Source organism: Bombus pyrosoma, linkage group LG8 (genome assembly GCF_014825855.1).
Source record: "Bombus pyrosoma isolate SC7728 linkage group LG8, ASM1482585v1, whole genome shotgun sequence".
Taxonomy (NCBI): Eukaryota; Metazoa; Arthropoda; class Insecta; order Hymenoptera; family Apidae; genus Bombus; species Bombus pyrosoma.
Genome location: NC_057777.1, coordinates 6,342,048 through 6,366,570, shown reverse-complemented (window position 1 = coordinate 6,366,570; position 24,523 = coordinate 6,342,048). Strand labels below are relative to the sequence as shown.

General features: G+C 42.1%; 1 protein-coding gene across 9 annotated transcripts in view; it reads right to left on the bottom strand.

Moving 5' to 3' along the window:
• Positions 1 to 36: 36 nt before the first annotated feature.
• LOC122570015 (protein artichoke-like) overlaps positions 37 to 24,523 on the bottom strand; it is a 176,645-nt gene continuing 152,158 nt past the window's right edge. For all 9 annotated transcript variants that reach the window (XM_043731804.1, XM_043731809.1, XM_043731802.1 and 6 more), the window contains 4 exons: positions 6,457 to 6,832; positions 3,024 to 6,116; positions 2,278 to 2,615; positions 37 to 1,950 (listed from right to left, as the gene is read on the bottom strand). In XM_043731804.1, the coding sequence (XP_043587739.1) occupies positions 1,387 to 1,950; positions 2,278 to 2,615; positions 3,024 to 6,116; positions 6,457 to 6,748 (4,287 nt within the window). In that variant the 5' untranslated portion in view covers positions 6,749 to 6,832 and the 3' untranslated portion in view covers positions 37 to 1,386. The remainder of the gene's footprint in view (positions 1,951 to 2,277; positions 2,616 to 3,023; positions 6,117 to 6,456; positions 6,833 to 24,523) is intronic.

The window sequence follows — 24,523 nt, the reverse complement described above, 5'->3', positions numbered from 1 at the left end:
AGGGATGCTCATACAACAAGTTGTTGGTTAAAAAAGAATTTGCATTTTTATTACAGTGACATATGTATATGTTACAGTACACAGCATGTGAAATCTTTCACGATGCATTCGAACATTCACGATACACACTTATCGACCGTATCCGGTTCTATTCAACGCAACGAGCAACATGGCCTATCGCAGTTACATTCTCGCTAGAGCCCAGTTTCTCTTTGTCACTTGAACTACGATTCGCTGGTTATTACGCAACCTAATTTCCAATGTATATTCTGATAACATCCGTGCCGTTTAGCCTATGATACAGCAAAGAGGTGCGATAGTCCCACAGTACCAAATATTCGTATCCACGAGTGCACGTTTCCACGATGCAACAACGATATCAACGATATACTCGAAAAGTCGCGAACTCGAAGAATCAATACCGGCGTTGTATGTTTTGCTTAATTCACGAACGCGAAAAAACGTTTTTCTTTTTTGGCGAGTCGATTTTTAACTTCTACGTCGAGCCAAGCGGAATCAATGCTTTCAGCCTAACTGAGCTACATTTTGCTAAATGAAGAATCGTTGAAATTGTTCGCCTAAATTGTTTGAATTCTTCTTAAACGTCGCTGTTCATCTCGCAACAACGATTCGAAACTGTTCACTTATGTACAAACGTGTCTCGTTACCAGCGTACGAACGATCCACGAACGATGATCCTCGCACGATAGTGTCGTACCTTCGCTACGCGATTCATCATCGTCTGACGGGGTAACTGGCCCCTTGCTGCGTTGCTAGCGGAAATTCAAGAACGCAGTTATACGAAACGACGCGTCGCATTGTCCGCTGTTACGCCGTTACCCACGCGACCGGTTTGCCGAGCCATTTAGAAAACACAATACACCATGCTTCGCGCGAGTCCGAATGGGTCCTTGCGTACCATGTTTATACTCGTAAATCGTCCAGAGAACGCGACTGCTGCGTAATGAAATTCTCCGATCCTACGCAGACCACGATGCACCGAACACACTTGCCGTACAGAGCCTGTTACGTACGTTCACGGTCCACCGAGTAAAGCTACATCGAATAAAGTTAAGACTCGTAGAAAATTCACATATAAAATGCTCGGTTAACTAGGTCGTTCACTTTTAGTGTTTGCACAAACGCGACACAAACTTTTTGGCTGAAGTTTCTTTTCGTCGCTTCAAAGTCGACGATCTTCCTTGAGAGCTTTTCGTTTCGGTTGATTAGTTAACTTCGATTTGAGGGTTCGAGTTCGATCGAGAAGGAGAAAACTGCCACGAGTCGGGAAGGTTACGCGTTTGACGATAGAACCCAGGAGGAAAAACCATCCAGATCTGTTCAAACGTTCGAAACCTCCACGCCTCGGGAGTTTTTTAACTTGTCTCATACATTCAAGTTAGTGTTGCCCATACTGTTGATGAAGTTCGAGTGTTGACCGTCTTGGCTGGCCTGTCTGGCCGCGTGTCCAGCTTCTCCACTCTGAATGCTAAAGTGCCTGTAGGAAATGTACTCCGGAGGAATCGGTTGTTCCCTCTTCACGGTCTCTCTTTGCTTCTTCACCTTCAGATAGCCGAGAACGGACACGAGAAGCAAGAACACAACGAATCCCATGCAACAGCCGACTATCAAACCCAAACGTCTTGTCAGAAAACTGCTGACACTACCGACGTCGCCCATCGACGAACCATCGCTGCTGATTACCGCGTCCGGTGATTCCAGGGTCTTCACTTCGGTGCAACGACTCGTAGACGAATCTGCCATTTGCATATCCGACGGCGACTCGAATGTTTCGTGGTTCGAGAAGTTAAATTGGTCCATCGTGTCTTCTTCGAGACGTTGGCCCATCCAGTTGCCCAAGCCAAATACGCAGATCAAATACCGGGTGTTTGGGGAGAGCTTTGAGAGTTTCGTCGAACGCGAATTTGGCTCCAGGATCTTTGCTCGGATCTGAAAATTTTATCGAGAAAAAGAAAATTAACAAGATTGGAATATGTTGACAGAATACGGTATACTCATAATATATTAGAGACTAATTCGTAGATCATGTACCTCTATGAATCTGATCGTGTTAGTCAGAATTTGATGCGTTTTTAATCGATATAAGCTCTCGTGTATAAACGTAGGTATTTAGAATGATCGAGAAGAAAAACACGAAGATGCAAAGAGAGGCACATGAGAATTAATCACTGAACATTGTACAAATTGAGAAATTCCATAGAGGTCGAGGATCCATAAATTAGCTACTACTATGTAAAGACAATGTCTTGGTGTTACCTCATCGATGTTTTCCATTGTGTGGTAAGCCACTTGATAGCCGCGAATACCCGAGTGATTTCTACTCTGCCACGATACCAAAACGGAGAACGGTTGGATATCTTGAATCGCAAGTTTCATGACGAGAGGCGCGGAACAGAAAGCGTGCGGGTCCAGCTCGAGGAACACCAATCCTTGTAATTCCGGTGGCTGTTGGCACCTGAGTAATCCGCTGTCCATGTCGTTCATTCGCAATCCACCCCCTCGATTCCGTGTTACGCCACCGCCCACCAGCTTCTGATGATCACGCAGCCACTCCCAGAGCTCTTGAGACTCGCAACCGCAGTGCAGTGGGTTCTCTATATTCAGAAAAACGTTTAATCTTGCATAATTGCTGTTTCACGAGAGATGGATGAATATCGCTATCGTATAAGTAAAGGTTGCTACACTATACCTCGGGAATGTTAATAACAATTTTAGTTTTACGACACGTGCTCCCTATCTAAATCATAATTATCCAGAGAATTTTAGAATTTCAGAGAATCTTAGAATTTATCGTTGAATTTTTCTGAATGTGAGGCGGATCGTGCGATGGCAGTTAGCACCATCGACACAATGCTGACGAAACGTTTGGAACTCATCTTCCTTAGAAACGTAGTTCGTATCTTAGATTCTACAAATTCTATGATACCAGCATGAAAGTCTCAAATCTTTGAATAACTGTAACTAAAAAAGGTGAGTAGGAAAAATATATTTAAGTAGATTACCTTCTGCACGAAGGCTCCGTATTTGCGTTTCCAGTGGTCGGAAGGCATTCAACGGCAAATTCTCTAAATAATTCCTACTCAGATCGAGAATTCTCAGTTTCTTCAAGGGCTTGAACGCATCCGGAGAAATGGAAGATATCCAATTCCCGTAGAGATGAAGTTCAGCGAGATTCTCGAGATGTTGGAACGTGCTCTTACCCACACCGCCGATCTGATTATACGAGAGATCCAGCACTTGTAGGGCCTTTAGATCAGGCGGGAAATCCTCGAGTTCTTTCAAGCGATTGTGCGTGAGATTAAGTATCCTGAGGTGTTCCAGTCCTTTTAATCTCTCCTGAGGCAGTAGCTCGAGCTCGTTCATGCTTAAGTCCAAGGTTAATAGTTCGAGCAAACTGCGGAACGCGCTCGGCGACACTCGCGAAATCATGTTGTTGCCCATGAACAAGTGCATTAACGCTGGGAACGCTTCGAAGTCCTGGCTCGTAACGATCGTCAGATTCGTTCCAGAAATGTGAATCTCCTGAAGAGCCGGATACTTTGCTTTTGAACTAATCTCGTGTATCCTGACTAATGGATTGGCCGTGACATTCAACCAGGTTAAGTTTGGGATATTTTGCGCGGATAGGGCGACTGCCGGGATCTGATGAAATTTGTTAGCGGCCAACTCGACTTTGCGAAGTAAGTTGGATCGGGCAAAGAAGTTGGCCGGCAGAGCAGCTAGATGATTGTGACTCAGGTCTACCGATATCAATCGAGAGAGATTTACGCCGGCGAACCCAGAAAGAGTCATGATGTAATTACCACGCAGATCCAATTCCCGTAAATTGGTCAAACCGTTTAACTTTGACATGTCTACGTTTACAATCACGTTGTTAGCCAGTGACAGAAACTCAACCGTAGTAGCGTTCGCGAACACGTCGTACGGTATCTCTTGAAATCTGTTACCGTCCAGTTTTACTTCTTTCAACGAGTCCAAACCAAGGAAGAGAAGACTAGGTAACATCCGCAGGAGATTGTTGCTTAACAGAAGTTTGCCGAGATTCTTATTCTTCGAGAATATCTCTGGTGGCATTCTGTAGAGTTGAGAAGAATCCATAGCCAGATGCTGAAGAGACGGTAGTCCGTCTAAAGAATTTCCATTGATCTGACTAAAATTGTTGTACGATATTCTCAACACTCTGAGTCCAGGAATGTCAAGACGATCCAACGTAGAGGCAGTGAGATGATTGTGCTCCAAGTTCAATTCGTACAGGTTGTTCAATCCTCTGAACGCTCCATTTTCGATTACGCTAACGGTACAGTTCTTCAGATTCAATGTCCGGATCGGTAAGCCCTCTTGGAAGATCTTGTCGTGCAACACGTTCAGATGATTGTTGGCCAGGTCAAGCACGCGAAGTCGCTTCAAAGCGGTCAATGCATAAGGGTCCAAGCGACGCAGCCCATTGTCCTGCAGGTAAAGTTCTTCCAGCTCGTGTAATTCCGAGAAGGTTCTCACAGTGACGTGGCTTAAGCGGTTCATGCTTAGCTCGAGGAACTTGAGCGCCTGCATCGGCTGAAAGGCGGTGTCCTCGATTCGTGAGATGGAGTTATTTGTTAGATATAATCGCTCGACCAGCAACAGGTCCCGGAACAAAGGAGCCTGGAGGCGGGTTAATCTGTTGTGGCCGAGCCACATGATTCTGACCGACGCTTGGCCTCTTAAGGAGTCATTGTGCAGGACACCGAGGCCGTTGTTGTCTAACTGTATGGAGACCAACGAGCTGCCGCTGTTCCCATTTTGTCCGACATCGTTCGACACTTGGAACACATCGCCCAACACCGCTAGAAGATTACCTTGAAGATTGACGTGTTGGAGACTGTGCAGGGATCTCAAAGCGCCGGTTTCCATGTCCGTTATCGCGTTATTCTGTAAATGCAGTTCCAAGAGCGACGGTAAAGGCGCGAAAACGCCTCTCTTTACTTCGGTAATCTGATTGTCTTGCAGTCGCAACTCTCTCAACGACTTTGCTTTCGCGAACGTCCCCACCTCCAGCTCGCGGATGTTGTTTCCATCCAGAGACAGGGTCGAGAGATTGTCGCAGTGCTCGAGAAAGTCTCGCGGCACTTTCTCGATGTAGTTGCCGCTCAAGTGTAGCTGTGTCAGGTGGCTTAACGTCGCTAGACCGCGCGCGTCGATTTTCCTAATAGCGTTTTGTTGAAGATACACCACTGATAAGCTTGTACTTCCAGCGAACGTTTCAGCGGGTATTTCCAGGATGTTGTTCTCCGCCAGGAATAGCTCTTTCAGCTCTGGTAACTTGGAGAACACGCCGCGGATGTAATGAATGTGATTGTTACTAAGATCGATGGACCTAAGCCTCTGGTTTGCTCTGAACGTGGATACATCCAGTGACACGATCTTGTTGTGGCTTAGATCGATGGACTCGAGATCGATCAGTGATATGAACGCGTCCTTATCGACGAACTCGACAGCGTTATAGTAGAGAGACAGAGTCTTGAGGGACGGACAGCAGCGAAAACAGTTGAGCGGGATCTTCTTGAAGTTGTTGCTGGTTAGATCGAGAAAGTTTAGAGCGTCTAATCTCGAGTATCCATCTTCCGGAAGCTCGGATACCTCGTTCCAGGCTAGTCTAAGCGACGTTAGGTGTTCCAATCTCCTTAAAGACGTCATAGGAAATACTCGGATTTTATTTTCAGCCAGACTTAGATCCGTCAGAGTATCTTCCAAGCCTGCGAACGCGTATTCCGATATTTTTATTATCTGGTTGCCTTTCAAGTTCAATTTAATCAGAGAAAGTCCGTAGAAGCTGTAACTAGGAAGCTCGTGCACCAGATTCGCCTCTAAATCCAGAGCTTTCAGGGAACTCAAGGTTGCCATCGCCTTCTGCGGCACGTGTGGAAGTCGACCAGACACCAGCGCCAAGGATTCTAAGCTTTTACTTAATCGTTTAAACGCATCTTCGCTTATCTCGCGAATTGCCGAATGAGATATCTGCAAATGCCTGATCTGAGAACCGGCTGGAAAGGCGATAGATCGAAGTTCCTCCACTCTTCTGTCTAGCTCGTAAACGCTTAGGGATTGAACTATCGCTCCTGGAACAGTCGTTATCGTAATTCACTCGATCTACTTAACCAAAACACGTAGATTATACGTTGAGTATGTGGTATAATGGATTCAAAGCTATTCGAGGCGTAAATATCTGTTTGCATAAAAACCAGTTCAGCGAGATAAACGTAGGAGTTACTCGAGATCCCTTAATTGAGAACACAATCTAAACGTATTCGGGTAATTATTCCGTGCGGTGTTGAATACAAGCTCGCCTAATCGGGTCTCGGGACAAAGGGGAAGAAAATCCCGTCCGGCGGAAACGAAATCCCTTATTTATCCTAATGTATTCCCTCGTCATAGACGCTGGCCTCGCGTAGTACGTACCTTCTCCTCCAGCGGCGTGTATTACACTGGACAAAGCGGTCCTGAGGGATTCCTCCGTGGCTCCGGCACATTCCAGGAACAGCCCGTCCTCGAAATTGTAACAAGGGCAGCCAGGTATCGTGTCTGGCGGTGGACACTTGGCGCTCCTCGCTTCCTGTGCTGCCATGCAAGCTGCTAACACCACCGAATAGATAAAACGAAAACCGTCGCGGTTACCACGAGTCTCGTGTCCGCCACGCGACGAGTCCGAGTCCCGCCACTTGCGTCTCGTCCGCGGCCAAGTCGTCCACATATTATTATCGCGCCGTTCCGGTCCAGGTTCGTCCCAATCCTCTCATCGTTTCTCTCGACGACACTCGATCTTGCTGCCGTGCCCCTACACAAACGCGTTATTCGTTGTATAAATAATGCACAGTAATTCACAATTTGGGAAATATGTTAGCCAGTGTACAATTTAATGATTTCTATTGTATGTATAACTCACAGTACTACCTTTTATAAATTTCTGAATATCTCTATCTACATGATAAAATAATTATCGTAGCAGTTAGCTATTTGCTATTCCTAATCTCTCTCACGCCTAATAATCATATCTTCGATAGCCGATAATTGCGTGATTTAGAGTCACTAATCATCGTAACGCATCTGCATAATCTCACACACGCACTCTAAGTACCTGCCATAAATCATCCGAATACAGAATAGCTTTGAGCTGGCTTGTCTTTGATGGCCCATAAAAATACGTCGTTGGAAATGAGAGATAATTAGGTGGAAAAAATTCAGGAATTCGGCTATCAGAATTTTATGTCCTTAAGCCAAATTCTCAGGTATAGAACTTCCTCTTATAACGCGTTCAGTGGCGTTCACTCGCGTACACGTAACAGCCAACTCAAAACGCTACGTGCAGCGTTGATTCTTCCATAATGGTAGGTTAATAGCTCAGTCGCGTGCCACGTATTATGAAATATTCCCTCGGACTTTATGATTTTTTTCACTTATACTTTATCTTGGCGGTGTGTTTCTTCGTATCAAAGCCGAGAACGAGGGATTTGTAATACATTTAATAACAGGTGGAAATTACTAGGAATCGAGCCATGTTTTAATTAGAATAATCGATTCTTCGCACGATGTGGCGTATGTATCGTCTGTATGGAGTCTCAAAAGAATACGCGTTATCCACTTGGATGAAAACTTCTACCTTTCGCGACGATATTCTTTGATTCACACGTAATTCGTGTGACCCGAAAAATGGAACACGTACGTTCGAGATTGTTAGCCGATGTGCGTGAAGAAATATTCCAAGAAAATGTTAATGTCGGTAAAACGTTGATAAAGGAGCGGAGGTTGTTCACGCACGCGAACTTTTTCATGCGTAATTCCGTATGCTTGCGAGTGGATTATATTTACGATTAATCGATACCTGTGTTCTACTATTCGCGTACCTCGTTCAACGTAAATACTCTCAGAACATTTACAACGTTACGTAAGCTCCCGCGGAATCATCAGTTCGATGATCAAGATAACTTAGAAACCGCAGTGTGTAATTTCTGCTACAGTATAGTATTCTTATCACACGCACATTTGCATAATGACGCGATGCAAAATAATACGAGATAGAATCGTGCGTAAGGTGGGAGTAGAACTGGTCGGTTAATAGTCAGACATCGGGACGCGAGTTTACTCGGCGAAGTAAAATAGGGTTATCACGCTGACAAATATTGATTATAACTAGATTAAAAGGCGAGAACAGTGCGCGACTTGGTCAACGAAGTTCCGGTTGTAGATGTACAACTTGAATCATGCTCCGAAGGCGGAATAGGTTCGTCAGCGGGCGAGTAAATACACACCGACTATGGGTATTTCAGCAAGTAGAATCGTACCGTTCTTGAATAGACAAATATAGCGAGGCTGCACTTGACACAGCAAGTAGAACGAGACGGTCTTCTCGGGACGAATACGCTGCCAGCCAGCATAAACGGCCAGGTGGAGTATAACCGTTCGTCGTTACGCAAATACACTCCGACTGAACCTGATTCAGCGAGTAAAGAAGACCTGTTTATGACTCCGAATACATATCAAAATTGCGGTGCACCGTAGTAAAAACTATCTAAATATGTATGTTCTCACATAATACGAATATATACGGTCCCGTTTATAAGTATTAGGGCATTTAGGGAAAACGTAGCAAATCTTTGAAATGATTAGGAAACAATGGTAGAAGATATTCAAATTTTTATCATTTTACGATGTTTTGTTCTATAAGTTTTATAAGATTGTGAAGGCATAATTGTTTATGGCACGTGTAACGAGAAAGTTATTTATCTAATGTACAGTTACATTGTGAAAACAATTGAATAATTATTCGTTCGTTTTTCACCAAACGTATATTTCGTACGATATTTTCGTTTATTATTTGCATAACGATACCAGTTCCAATGGGTATCAGAAGTTTCATATATCAGACACGGAATTCTGCACCTTGGCTTGCTCCAGTTCGTACAAAGAGAGTCGTGATCCCCAAGATCAGCCGGTCGTAATTTAATGTCTGTGGTAAATCTTCGGGGCTCGGATGTCGTCAGGCGCGCAATGACCCGCTACGTTTGGAAAAATATGGCTGGATCGGCTGACTGTTGGACAGGATTTTCAAATAGACGTTCGATAATAGTCAGCCGGCCGTGTGTAAGGCGGGTGTGTTCGGAAATACAGAAGCGCCAGGACTCGTAAGTTCCCTGCAGGTTATGTTCAACATCTAGTTAAGGAGAACAAGTTTGTTAGGGGTTGCGTTTACCGCAGGTTAGACGGCCGGAGAACGGCAGTGAAGCAGAAAAATCAATATTTCCTTCGGCGTTACGAGCCACGGCTTTGAGCTTTTAATTAATGCGTAATGCAGATTTTTAATCATTACCGGTCGCGTGCGACCGGCTCGAGCTCGAGCCTGATTACTCGCAGCAACGCGCTGTTTATTAATATGATTTTTCGTGAGTCTTTCGTGCTCGTAATGCTTCACGTCGTTCGCAATTCGATATAAGTGCCTCTTTGGAATACGTGCCTGCGTGGAGTTGAAACAGGAAATACAGAGCTGGATTCGATATTCCTCCTTTATTCGCGTGCGCTTTCTTGGAATAGCATCTCGTAAAGTTTATACGACCTCACAGACTAACTGGCTTGTTAGTAGACATTAGAAATTACGAATTCGTGTTCTCGCGAGATAGAAGAGATCTTGAGCGGCGATAAATCGGTGGCCATTAATTCCCAATTGGTAGATGTCTGAGCGGAATAGGTAACTGAAGAGAGAGAGAGAGAGAGAGAGAGAGAGAGAGAGATGCGCAACTTCTCCGAAGAACGTAGCCTCTGGAGCATTTAAAGTTTAAGCCTGAGCCTCAACTCAGTCAGCCAGTTTCGAGTAAAAATTTTCCGGCCAAAGTATCTCGAAAGGGGACTATTTAACTTTCTCGTTGTCTTCGGCGAGCCGCTTCAAACCAGATTTCCATAAAGCGCGTGCTTCGTTGTCGTGGATTTCTTTGACCGCTACGCGTGTAGTTGATGTTTTGAGTCTCTGGAGATTGATTACAATTTAAGCAGAATTCCGTTGGTGTATCGTCGACGAACATCAGAAACGTAGCACGCACGTGCGCCGATTCTACACACGTGACTATCGTAATGATCGTGTTACTGTTTTCCTCGTTTCGCCAGTTAATGCCTTCAAAAGCGTACAGGTGTCGTGGCGGTAGGGTGATACGAAGAGAAAGCCTCGTCGTCGCTAGTTTCTCGTGGAAAATGCCTCGTATGGGGAAGGACCGAAATATGGCAGGGTTTAATAAAGGACGCCGGCTTTCCCTGCGAACCCAAGCACAGCTGCATTGCGAGAGACACTCGTGCCGCATTTAATTAAGCGTTGCAGCGACGCTTAATCTTCAAACTGCATTCGCCAAGTCGAAATACGCCAGATGAAATTGAATACTTTCCGTGGTGCACATCTTACGTTCTGCCGTTTATCGCTGTATCATGGAAAAAGGATTCGTCCGTAGACCACTCGCGGATCTAACCTAGATTTACTGTCTGTTCAGAATTCCATGCATGAGTTTGTGAGTAGAGAAGCTGATAAATATTGACAGGAAATACTGGCACGACTGTGTCTTTCCGCAGACTGTTTTCTACTGACACGGTTTTTAAAATGTAAATTTTAATATGTTGTATTTCATAGACTCGTAAATCTTCATCTCGCTGTTACGAACGTTGTCCTGCAACTAAATTTATCGATCTACGTGCAGATGGCAAAGCAGAGCGAACATTTTTCTAGATGCTCCTTTCGAAGGAAATAAGAGCAATGATTTTGCAAAGGTATTTGGAAAGAACACGACAGATTTTAATTATCTTTTGTTAACGAATTTGCGGTCGGATAATACAGAAAAATTAAAGCAAATGTATCTGCCTTCAAACGAAGGAGCTTTGTCTATGAAGCAACATCTACGAAAATCAACGACGAAGGATGGTAAACATCGTGGCAAATAGAAATCTGCGACCGCGGAACAAATTGTAATTTCTATTTCGGCTGTGAATCCCGAAGAGCCGAAGTATACTTGAGCTTCCATTACTCGAGTTTCGCAAAGCAGAATTGGCTTTGTGTTGTAGGAGCAAGTTCCAAACAGATCAGAATTAGGGTACAGAGATAGATACTTTACATTCATGAGAGCGGAATATATTAGCGAAACTACATGCGATCGATTGACATAAATCTATCTAAATAAATATTTTATCGATTTTGTAGACACTGACAAATAACGGTCGGTTGAGCGATACAACAAATTGTTTTCGTAAATCCTAAATCTTTCTGCATTTGTCAGGTCACTAGGTACGAATATTTAAATAGAAATTGCCTGATATTCTGTTACTTGGATCCTCTTACCATCCACCGTTTTATCCCTTATTGATCCTGTACAGTAGAATCCCAGAGCGTTACCCACAATACACGCCGCTCATCTTTGCTACTTCAGCATCCAGAGTGCGTCGAGTACCGTGCAAACTTCTCGGTTACTTCTCAATGCTCGGTGAACTAGTTTCAGCAACGATAGATTATTAGAATTCCGTATCGCGAAATAACTCACAGCGTCTATCTAATCAGGATGATGTTAGCGAACCGCGTATAGGAATTTCTATCACGAGATCGTTACAATGATCGTTAATTTGATGAACGATTATCAAAATTATCTTCTTCCACGTAAAGGATAATTATTCTCTTTCGAAAACACAACACTCTGAAGACATAATAAGTGGAAGAAATATAATTTTACAATCCTTGGACAATACTTACAGATACGTAATCGGACAAATTTAGGCGACAATTATAATTTTAGTTAGAAACCATCGACTCTAACAGTCCAAATGTGCAATATTTCAATTAATCCATAAAATGTCCAACGAAGACGATTATAGCGATCGTAGTCGCGCGAGAGAGGAGCAATAAGGTGGATCGGGGGGAGTATCGGTTATACGAAATTCTCAATCCTCTTTTACTTGGATTCGCATCTCGGATGAATGGGGTTGATTCATTGCGTATAGTGGAACGTTCGACCACAGACATCCGCGTGCAAGCTTCTCGATTACTTTACGATCAAACCTCACAAGCCGGTAGCGGGTTAGAAGATCCGTAATCTGGACAGGATCCATACGATTCGACCAATCTGGCAGGATCACGGACATCGATTCTCGTCGTTGCGCTGGCGGAACGAGCCATCGTAGAACTCGCGGTCTGGAACGTTTTGGTCCATTAAGACCACAAGAAAATTGAATTCCGGCGCGACAGCGAGCGCGCAAGCTCGGATTAAATCGTTGCGGTGCACGGACGAAACCGCGTTCGCTAATGAAGCGCGCTGCGTTGAATATAAAAGGGATACCACAGAATCCTTTCGACCCTCCCGCGACATCTTCCAGCCATCCTCCTGTCCACCGCTGTCGGAAAGGAAACGCAATTAACCCTGCCTCTTGTTCGAGCCTTTCAGTTTTTTCAAGTTTCCATCCCTCGAATTGAAGGAGTAGGTGTGACCGTTATCGCGCGTGAATGGAATATTTGAGAATTTGTCGTTCCATAATCGTTCTTAACGTCGGCACCGAATCACCCATTTGTCACATTAACGATTTCCCCATTCGCTTGCTTTCCCTTGCCACCTCACACTCTGTCAATTACTCAATTTTCCAGTGCCTCTAATTTCCGCAAAAAGCCGCGCATCTCTAGCCGCTCTCGAAATTACTTCGTCGTACGCGTACCAAGCAAAAGTTTAATTGCTCCACGCGTTTTCTACCGCTGTCAGGTCATTTCTTTTCGTTGAAAATGAACGAACGAAACTCGCCCTTTAACGACAAAGCACGGCTGCACTGGAGTCGACTCCTCGTCGAATCGGCCAACTTCGGGACGAACCAAAGAGCCACGTCTAATAAGCCACCGAGAGGCTTGCAGTTGTTCACCTATTTAAATAGCACCGACGATGGTAATGAGAATGCAAATGGCACGGCACGACCGAGCCAGCTTTCCTGCACACGTCACGGAATAATAAAAGGGAGCGGTCCCCTTTCCAGGACTTTGGTTCCTCGAGACACGTGTCTTGGTACTTTATTTCTAATTGAGAATCGTGGTTGTAAAATATCAATAGAGACGTCGGAACTCGGACGAACTTTGGTAGAACTGCGCCTAGATATTCTTGATATCGTCAGGCTACGAATTCATAGAAAATAGAGAGAATTCACTTAATCTTAAGAAATGTATAAAATGTCCAACGTATGATACTGTTTATTATATTTAGTTGACGAAATAAATGTTCGCCTTGGTTTCATTTCTTTTCTCTTGTTGATAAAAATATGAATTTGTACAAATATCCGTCGTGCATTATAAAGACACGTCATCGATGTCATAATCCATCACCTATTTCCCTCAATCCTGATCTCAATTAACTCAAAGAGCCCCGGACACGTCTCAAAGTGATTAATCGTCGTTCTGTGTCGTAACACTGACCTGTTAGATTCTCTTACGATCGAGAATATTATTAAAATCTAAAATTACGGTAATGAATGCAGTGTTAGCCTCTGTCGTGTTATAAAAACTCCCGGTTATGCTAATTTCAGAAACGAAATTTCGAAGATTCGTCGCATCGTTGACGATGCCGCGGGCCAATATCACAGAAACGCCGCTAAGCCATGATGAAAAACGCTTTCCAGGCCACTGGACATGATTATCCTCTTAGGGCAACGACTCCTTATAACGCGGGCGAAAAGCAGCTTCCACAAACGCCGACACGAAGCTAGCAGCTTATACCAGCTGCCTGATTATTAAAAGTTAAACCTTACTTTCCGACGGTAGGGCAGGGAGAACGGGGAGGTGAAAGAGAGAGAAAGGAAGAGATAGAAAGAAGGAGAATAGGCCAGGATGGAGAAAAATCGGAGGTGGGGATTTGGGCTGTAACCTCTTTAACCTCTTTGCATAAAATTAAAGCTAATCATATTCATTTTGCCGGTGCAGTTCCTCGAAATCCTCGAAACTGTGCCGGAACATTACGACTCTGAATTTATAATGATGACAATGAAAATTTGTACCGCCGAGTTTCGAGGGTTTCTTGCCGGAATTTCAACCTCGCCGCCTGCACGATAATTAGGTTGAAGTCTCTAGACACGACGATCGTCGAGAACCTGCCGTTTGTGACGCAGATTTCTAACAAGTAAACGTACGTTATTTCTCCCTTCTATCTCCATGTTCTGGTACAAACTACGATATTCTAGAATCGAGTCAAAGATCTCTAGGAACACGATGATTCCGCGAAAGTTGCGAAATATTACCTTGCTTCGATGCTTGTAGTCGGTCCTTCGTGAAAGAAATGTTACCATAGGTATTGCCGATAATATGTTAATTATCGTGGAAACGATGTACACGGTGATTCTAATTTCGTGATACAATTGAAGCGAGGGAGATATTATACTATGGCTCGAAATAAGAGGAAAATCAAGAACGACTGAACTTGGAAAATACATTCCACGCGTTCGAAAGGATTAACGGTTTTGAAACAAGTTCAAGGACTAAACGTAAATCCCGAGTAGCGTTGGAAATTGAGAAGGAGCATTGCTATACGATCTTTGAGGTCGGGGAACAGGCGCCTTTGATACTCTTAGAACACGAGGCACTCGTCAGACGCGGCGAATTCCATCGAGAGGAAACGCCGCGCAGAATTATAGAAAATATTCCTTTCGTTAGCCAACCGTGCCGGTCGCGGTATTCATGGAAAAGCTGCTCGGGATTCTTCAAAGGGCCGACGCAGGCACCAAGTACATACGCGAATCTCTTTACTGCACGGGAAAAAAAGTGTGTATTCTGCTTAATAAGAAGAGAGGGATACCAGAAGAGAGAAGATAGTCTATTGGAAAGGCGATCTTTCTTGGGCTCTGCTGTGAGCTCTGTAACAGGTTCGAAATCGATTCGAGATGAAACGAGAGAAAGCGAGTAACCGTTGGTTCTGTGTTTCTTGAAAAATTAACAACCCGATGGGTAATTCGCGAGATAATTGAAAAGGAAAGGGAACGTCGATTTCGAGGAAGGAGGAATTCTTGTATGAATAATTTAAACCGAAAAAACGATCGTGCTACGTAAGAATTCTTCAGAGCTATACCGTACGCGCACGTTCCACGTTAACGACAGAATTTACTTAGGAAATTACATTTAGCGTAGATTAATACTGTTAATTGAAAAATTTTTTGTTCCCTTTGGAGAGGATGAAAAAAGCTAGTGGCTGTGGCAGAAAGGAAAAGAACGTTAAATTAATTGTTCCAAGTGCAACGCGCGCGAAGACGAGAACAGTTTCTTGATTCCTCTCGAGTCCGCTTCGTCATGGCGAACGTCGTTAGCTAAGGATAAATAAAAAAATCACCCCCCTTAGGGAGACCGGAACTTGGGAAAAGGCGAATTAAAACTGTCGCCGGGAGAAGCATTTATCAGCATTCGAAGAAATGATTCGTACTTTACGGCGTGGAGTTCTCGATCGATCCCGTATTTTCTTCGGAAAACAAAAAGTTTGGAGCATCCTCGTCGTGTTTTATCGTCGAGTTACGACTCCTTCGGTTCGATATCACCCCTTTCTTTTCTTCCCGTTTCGGAAAAAACTTGCCGAGACACGCAAAATCTTGCTGGATCTGCTAGTAGTAAAACCGTCATTAGTCAGACGTAGGCTTTTATTTATGTTGTTCGAAGGATTATGGCTCTTAAAGTTTGCCACGGAAGAAGTAATATAGCTTTTTCAAACATTAAACCACGTATATCTCATTCTTCGTTAATGTTCTCTTTTTTTCCTTCCTGCTCGATTGTTTCGTGGCGTAAAACGAGCAGCTAATATCCTGTTTTGTGAACTTTCAACCTTGTATCGACCACCAGGAACAGGATGTAACTCGACAAGAAAAGAAAAGTAGCCGATGTCTTCAAAGAGCGTTTAACCTCGTTGATCTTATAAAAAGGCTGCTGCTACAGAATTAGTATGCCGGAGACGAGGAAAGAATCTCCGACGTGGAAAAGATTTTATTACCGATAATTAGAGAATTTTAAAGGCAATTAGTAGACGAAGTAGGTTGGTATATTGCAAATTGCAACAACGTCGTTCTCGGAAGAAAGTTCGATTTTATCGACGTCGTGCGCATGCAATTTTATTTCGCTGCCAACCGGTCGTTAATTTCCCTACAGAAAAGACATTCAAACGTAGAAAAAGCATCCCGTGTAATTTTGTCCTTTTTTCCTACATCCTACGTTTCCTAGGTTTCAACGTTATGCAAGAACACGGTTTACGACTGAATACACTTCGTGCAAATATTATTTCAAATACGAATGAAATACAAATTTGAAACGTATAAAATGGAAATTGCATAACTTTCGGTTCACATGCTTTACGCGAATATTTTACGCTAATTACAGAATAACGGAATTTTCCATTGAAACTTTCAAGTCAACTGTTTCATCCAGTTACTCGTCTCTTTATATTCGTTACTTTCGTCCGATTTCGAATAATTTTTGTATTTCTCGTTTTTGAATAATGGTATCACAATCGTGTTCGTTGTTGTTCGCCAAAGTAGATAGATTTCAACGTTAGCACGAGAAAATCGTGATCGACAATGACTTCGTCGTAGTTGGTTGAATGGAGCTTGGAATTTTCAAGTCTGGGGAAGTGCTTCTTTAACTTCCAGCCAGGTGAACGCCGAGTAACCAGCTCCATCGATTTTCCAACGTGTCTTCGGGCATATATTAATAATGTAAGCAGACTTGTGATATCTCTCGTTCCATAAAATATTCATAGAAACTTCTGTCTTACGTTTATTGATACAACTTTAATCGTATTCTGACAGGAAAATTTAAAGTTCGCAATCAAGAAATGTCAATACATCGACGTATAAGGCCAAACTGATCAATTCCATTTTTTCTCAATCTCTCAATTTCGTTATATCATGGTACACGACGAATGTTCAATTTTGAGATATTGCTTTTTAGTGGACACGATGATAGGTTAAACTCTAGGTAACCCAATAATCGTGTCATGATATACATAGTTGCACAACCGATCTTGTGATTGTGACACGTTGATACTGCGTGTTCCTCGTGTTACGCTGAAAACAATCCTTGTCTGTGATGCGCTTTGAATAATGACTGTCCTCGCCAACACTCGACACAGGTTCTACACGATTTAATAGTAGAATAATATGGGACCGTGAGCACCTGTTACAGGAGCTGTAGATGCATGCAGAAGAAAGATATTGCAAATATGAAGCTGGTAACGTGTTAAGTTTGTAGAAAGTTTGGAAACTTTATACGCGTTTCGTTGAAAATTCTACGACTGTATATCAAAATAAAAAATACGAAAGAATGCGTTAAAAATATAATATAGGATAGCAGCGTGTTACAGATATGTGATAAAAATAACGTGTAGGAGAAATGTTAGACAGGAATCATAAATATAAAGCAAATATTCGCAATATATGGTTTAGTAAACAGAAAATCGGAAAATGGATTACGGACATTTGAATATTTAAAAATGCTTTTTAGATTGAATCTGTTAGTAAAAAGATAGTAAGCGTAGTAAAATAATATTTCAAAAAACAGGAGATGATGCATATAAAAAATAGTAATAGAAAAATACACGGAATAGTGAGAATTCATATTGATCAGATTTCTGGTAAAAGATCTCGTAGTAAAGTAATATTTCAAAAAATAGGAGATGATGTAAATAAAAAATAGTAATAGAAAAATACACGGAATAGTGAGAATTCGTATTGATCATGTTTCTAGTGAAAGATCGCGGCTTTCAGGGATGAAGTTTGAATAACAGCGATACACGCAAGGATTGGAAGAAATTGTAGGAATATCAGCGATAGGAGCGAGGATCCTGATTTACACTATATCCGATTTCTCCGTGCACAATGTCTCTAACGTGGCTACCTTGAGAACCGATGCCAAATACATGTACATACTATCGCCAATAGCGGTTCCTATTCTCCGACACATTAAGAACATACACATTCGTAATTCCTGCTATCTGTGTTTGATACAAGTCTTAAATAACCCCACTGAATAGTACGGTCGATTTACGAGGCCGATGATCTCTCAAAAGATGCTTTCGAAATAGTTTAACGGAATTTGATAGATACCATGGAAACCGTAACACAGCGGGGCTGCAGCTTGTAGCTCGGTCGAATGAATGCTTAATTTCATTGGGGATTCAACTCTCATACCGCGTCATGGCGAACGTGCTATAACTAATAAAATTAGCGAGTATTCCAGCACAATTCTTCCAAGTTATTTTAATTATTTTTACTAACTGAACGAACGAATCGAAGCAAGTCTCGTTGGTTCTACCACATGTCGATCGTATAAAATCAATCAATGATATCAAATATGTAAAAATGGAATAATACAAAGTAATAAAGGTAATAATTTTGCATACTTTGTATTACTACAGTATGTTTTCTCGATCCAGATGAATTTCAATGAGTAACGAATAACAATGAATTTCAATGATTATAATACGATATGGTCTGGAAATACAGTTTCGTATAACTGACAATGAAATGGAGATTTTGAATGCTGTTTTTATAAATCCGTGAAAAACATCTATATTTCCAGCCAAGTTATTTATGGTTGAACAGGGGCTATTGATCTATGTGCGAGGAATATACACATCCTTCTGTTGCTTGCTTCTCAATCTACCTCCAGATTTTCACATCGACATGTTTGTTGCCCGATTCTAATCACGGAAAAGATGTTGGCTCTCGGTGAAATAAGTCGATAGAATGAAACTTCACGAGGAACCGCATGTTCATTTCGTTTGCTTCTTCGCCAAACCTCTCGAAAGACGAACTGTTATTAGATGCAGCATCTAGAAAAAAGGTTTCAGCAAGTTTTCTTCTCGAGCGGCATCTTTGCGATCCGCATTCACTGCTGATCAGGATGTATTCGTGGTCTTTACGATCGGCGGAAATTTTCTCAACTTTCCCTGCAAGGTGTTCGTAACCGGGAGTGAAAGCTCGGGCTTAAGAAACAGGACTAGTAGCGTCTCGCGATCCTGACTAGGCAGGCGTGAAATCCTGGAAGGACCGGATCCAATCTGCTTGTAAAAGCAGAAACGCCACACAGTGTGGAACCAGTATCTCATCTTTCTTCCATCTCTCTCTGCCGCGTTCCTTCTCTCGTAAATCCGAGACGGTCCCGCAATCTCGATGGATTACGTACACTCCGACGCGATTTTACAGTGCAACAGGGGAACCAGGGTACTGCAGCTATCCATCGAAACTTCCTAAGTCCGACGACGTCGAATCCTTGTCCAGTAAATTTCTAAGGATCCGGCCGCTTTCCCATTGACCACTCCGATGCTAGAAATAATCTTTTCTGCCACCGTTCGAGAAACCTCGTGACGAAGTCTGAAGAAACTGTATTCAACACTCGTTTATATAGAGATCGCATTGTTGGCCGATATAAAGAAGAATTTAATGAGGAGATTGTTGTAAGTACAGTGAAATTCCATTTATCAAACTCACGGAAGTAATAATTCTTACAGCCGAAGTTCATAAGGTGGAAAATAAATAAATAACGAGGTTCGATGCATCTTTCTCTGCAAGTTAACTTATAATTTCGTGAAATCACGTTTCTTCGCGTAACTCGCAATAGAGGCGCTTTGAGAGGGAACAATCGTATTTCGCAAAACACGAAGCTACGTTTTATCGATTCTAGCGGCGATCAGTCGTTTCGAAGGATCAAGCATCGACGAGGTGCACAATCCAATTAACCGTCGCTTTTTTCTGGCTGAGAGATTCCGATAGTTCAGCCTGCCTCGTTATCCATCCTTTTTATACCTTCGTCGTTATAATTCGATAATTCCCGTGTTTGCCAGCTTTTCCTCCAGCAGTTGACGATCCAATAGGAACGTTTCGGTATAATGGGAAGGACTTTACTCGCGGGAAAAGAAATATCCCCGACGGCGAAGGATCGTCGTTAGAAGCGAACAGGATTGTTTCACGACGAAGGGATTCTCGGTATCCGAGATTCCCGGTTAGATTGAAAGGGATTTTCGAAACAGGATGGCCTTCGTTGGAATCCTTTGCCCGTTCGTGATTCGATTTCGACCAGACGTATCTTTGATACACTCTGGCAGAAATTACCTCTTCCTTCTATGAAGTCTAACGTCTATGAAGTTATTTACACAGCGGAAGCTCAATCTGTATTCATTGATTCGGAAAAGAACATTTGAAAGTTCCACGAGCAACTGCGTCGAAATTGTCGAAGGTCTTTCCTTTCTTCTACGTCAGTGGAAGAAAAAGGAATATTGTCGGCGCGATATAGTTAAGAACAGGGGAGAGATGCAGGTGGAATGAACGGGTTATCATAAAACTCATACACCGTTAAGCCGAGAAATATTGAATTTTGCGACTAGCAAAGAGCGACCGAGAGCCGAATAATTAACGCGATTATATTGCAATTGTTTTGCGAGCACGAACTAATTTATAATGTGAACGTGGTCAGTGTCGGATTAAAGCACAAAAATTTATTTCATGCGAGCGCAATTTAAGCGCGTTTTAATTAAAACTTCCACCGGACGATTTGTAATTTAAACTTTTATACCTGGTACGCGTGGGTAAAAGTGGCGAATACCGCCGAAGAAAATTTCGGGCGAGCGGTTGAATGAGACGCGAGGAAAATGTTCTTTTTTTCATAGAATTTCTTCTTTCCGTCGTGCGTTGAACAGTATGTTTCAATTCGCACATGTTAATTACTCGGTATAGCAAGGTGCTTCTGCTTAACGCGCGTCCAAGTCTCGTAACGTTCAACCTCTTCTTTCTCTATGCTAAATTCGTCCGAGAAATACGGTGCCCTCTTTTTATTTGCGCTCGTTTAACGCTAATGACACGTCACCCGGCGTTGTGGTCGAAAAATTCACGCTCGTTAGAAGTTCGCATCGTCTCTGCTCACGAACTTTTCCTCTAAATAAGATTCGGAATCTTCATGGCATACTGCTGCCTATACCTTTCCATGGTTTGTCAAAAACGTTCCAATTTTATGAATTCGCATGGCGAAATTTTCAAAGTTCCACTTGAATTTTTACCACGCTATAAACTTCACTATAAGTGTCAATAAACACGCTATTACTTCCGTAAATTTGTTTCGATAACATACAACGATCTATCGGGATCATTGAAAATGGAGTGGACTGTTAACTATGTATTAGGCCGTCGGAAAAGTTTCTTTCGTTTTATAAGGAAATAATGGATGCGCAACATTTTATATTATTTTATCGAATTTCGTATGATCCATTTTGTTCTATCAAAATAAAGATCACAACTCTCAACAGATTAGGTTTCATGCTTGTATAAAGATGCGTTGTTGTAAAAGAAAGGCACTTTTCGGACAACCTAATACTTTCTTCTGCTTTATGAGCGTGATACGAGCTACGGAGGTTAAAATGTAACGCCAAGAACGTGATTTTCCAGTAATCTTTATGTTTTTTACACTCAAAATTTAAAATATTTTGTTTTATAGAACTAACACTTGGTGCTTGATCAGTTGTCGTAAAATTTCCGAGAACTCAGCGTAACGATCTCGAACAACGTCGGAAATTTCGGATATTATTACGAGAATTAAGAACTGCTTCATGATCTATGCAGCATTAAAAGAAAAATAAAAGTGTAGGTATCTGTCAAGAATTCCAAGAAGTCCAGTGTAAATTCAACTTGTCGCGAAAGGACGTATAAAACAGAGGCACGAAATTATAAACACTGCATTACCCTCATAGCTGAGACATTCTTCGCCAGAAATCCTTTTCAAGCTTTCAAACAATCCTGAAAGGGCGTCCCTAAATGCACAGCCTTTCAACCGTTTCAGTATGATTTCAAGGTGGCTGCGGGTGGTCCATCACAGCCTGCCACGAGCAGAGGATCTGTTTCTATCAACAGGCGAGATCAGGTGGTCGCGTGGGTTATTCTTGTTCCGTCGGTGTCTTCGCAGTGGCGAGCATTACTAGCGAAAAAAATGGCCGGTCTGTGTTTTCTAGTATCCGGCTTCATTTCAGATTTAGGTCGCGATAAACGCACGATGCTCGGACGTCTATCGCGAGCGTGGTTGTTTCCTTGCACGTTGCTTATCTCCGCAGCAAATGATCTCCTCTTCAACTTCACGGGGGAAGGCCTCTTTCACAAAAAAACAAAAAAAAAAAAAAAAAAAAGAAGGAGGAACGAGGGGAAAAACTACATCCAGGCGAAGTCGAGACCTCGGCTCACGACTACCCTTCCGTTCCGCATGAAAAAACATCCGTGAAACATCCGGCTCGAGTCTTTTATATACGGGCGGCGTAAGCACCGAACCGGAAATCGTCCGATTTCTGCCGCGATAACGTGTTTTCATCGAGCTTGCGCGTGATGATAGGTCGAATAAAAATATCGAGACGAGAGTCCTTAGAATCTGTCGCTGTATTTTTGCAATGATTTTTGTCGTTCTTCTTTCTTATATTTAAATCAATCGATTTAAGAAATCTAAGGAAACTGTGAAATAAATTTGGATCTATATTAATTTAAATGAAGTTTTCCTAGAAATTAACTTATTCTTAAATTTTGTAGTAAAACTACTGAGAATAGAAATTGGCTAAGTTAATTTAAGCTTTGGTTTTGTTAAAACTTATTTTTTAATCTATCTTTGGTAATATACAATTTGGATTTGATTAAGATTTTCTAGACAGTCATTTGAACGTAACAGCGGAATATATAACGTTTAAAAAATTTTTCAATATTCAACGTTAATCGAATATTTCAGTTGAACATTTACATTTTCCCACTAAAAATTGGATTCACGAGAAAAATCTAACACCTCGTTCCGATAATAATCCGGGGTTTCGTGGGGGATAGACTCGTTCTCTGGTTCGTTCGTGAATGGAAATTACGAAAATCATTATCGTACCGTATCCCTTTGATCTCGTTAACGAGACGCGGGTAAAAATGCGGATGCTTGATGCTCGTATACAGGTTAATTTAAACCCGCAGACGCGTTATCGATCGCTACATTTCAACGGTGCTACTAATTCCGCATTTTAGATAAAAAAAAAAATATTTTTTCATTTTATTCATCTGTCAAATTCCTGCGTCGTCTTTTTCCTTTAAACTCACACAAAATCCGGGATTAACATTTTCAATTTTTCGTTGCTTTTTCAATCTCGAATCACGGCCGTGGAAAGAAAAATATTTTTATTTCTAAAGATAGCAAAAATAGCGGAGGACCGAGCCAAATGAAATTTTTCCGTGCGATTTCGATAAATTCCTTCTTGAAATTATTTTCCAGATTTATAAGGCTGATGTTCTTAATTTAGAATTCTTGCTCCAGGAGTAAGAGAGCTATTCCAGAAAATGCAAATCACGGTTACGTGCGAGGAGCGCAAGAAGGCTCGATGAAAGGTAGATTCAATCATCGTTAACCTTGACGGGATTTATTAATTAATCGTGGTACTAAAAGCGGCTCGACTCTTATCGTGTAACTTCTATTAAGATCAACACCATGATTAAGGACTCGAACATTTAGCCGAGCAATCGATCAATTTCACAAGTAGCTTTCATCGTCTCGAGCTGTTGGATTTTCGAAACTTGACAAAAATTTAATTTATTCTCTGAAATTAAACGATGCACGCTTGTACATCGGGCAACGAATAAACGGGTTTTGAGATATTCTTTGACACGAATCGATTTTCATCCGGTACGCTTCATTCGCGTGAAAATTTAAATATCCCGCGATGCGTTATTGATCTCAAAGCGACCCGCGTTATTATTCAATTAAAAACGATTAATTAGAGTTATTACCGTCTGTCTTCTGATCTCCGCGCTCGCTGTTATTGGATTCATCGTTCAAATTAACGACGCATCGAAAAATTAACCGGCACGTACAAAGCGCGTTAAATGATAGAGAAACCAGGACACGCATCATGGCGATTACTTCGTTTAAAACATTTGGGTAATATTTTTAAGGTTTAGAATTAAAAACGTCGAGTAAACAACAACAGTCTCTTCTTCGAGAAAATCTTACAATTTGCGAGCCTGTTTTTAAGATTCTCCGAAAATGATCAAAAACTTTCCCGGATTATCAGAGGCAAATTTAACTTAAAGAAGGAGAGTTAGCGTTTCGAGCGAGCAACTAGAATATCTGAGAATCGTCAAACACGTCGAGCGAAAATTAACCCAATCTTCCGAGTAGATCTGCGAAATCATCGTTAAACGCGTCTGATGTCTATCTATCTCCAAGCATCTGTCAAGCGCTCACCAAAAAATCATTAACTCTTGCAATCTCAAATCCATCTCCAAGTGCTTTATTCTATTGTTACAACCAACTGTATCTTCTAAAACTTTTGCTCGCTGCATTTTCATTAACTGGGTTATCGCTAACGTTCCCATTAGATTCTTGACATTCCTGAATGCGTTCACCGTCGATTCTTATGATAGATGTGATTTCAACGAATAAGTTATCAGTGTGGATGTAAGAAGCGTTATCGGTGCCATATGTTTCCAGGTATGACGCGGAAATGCAAAT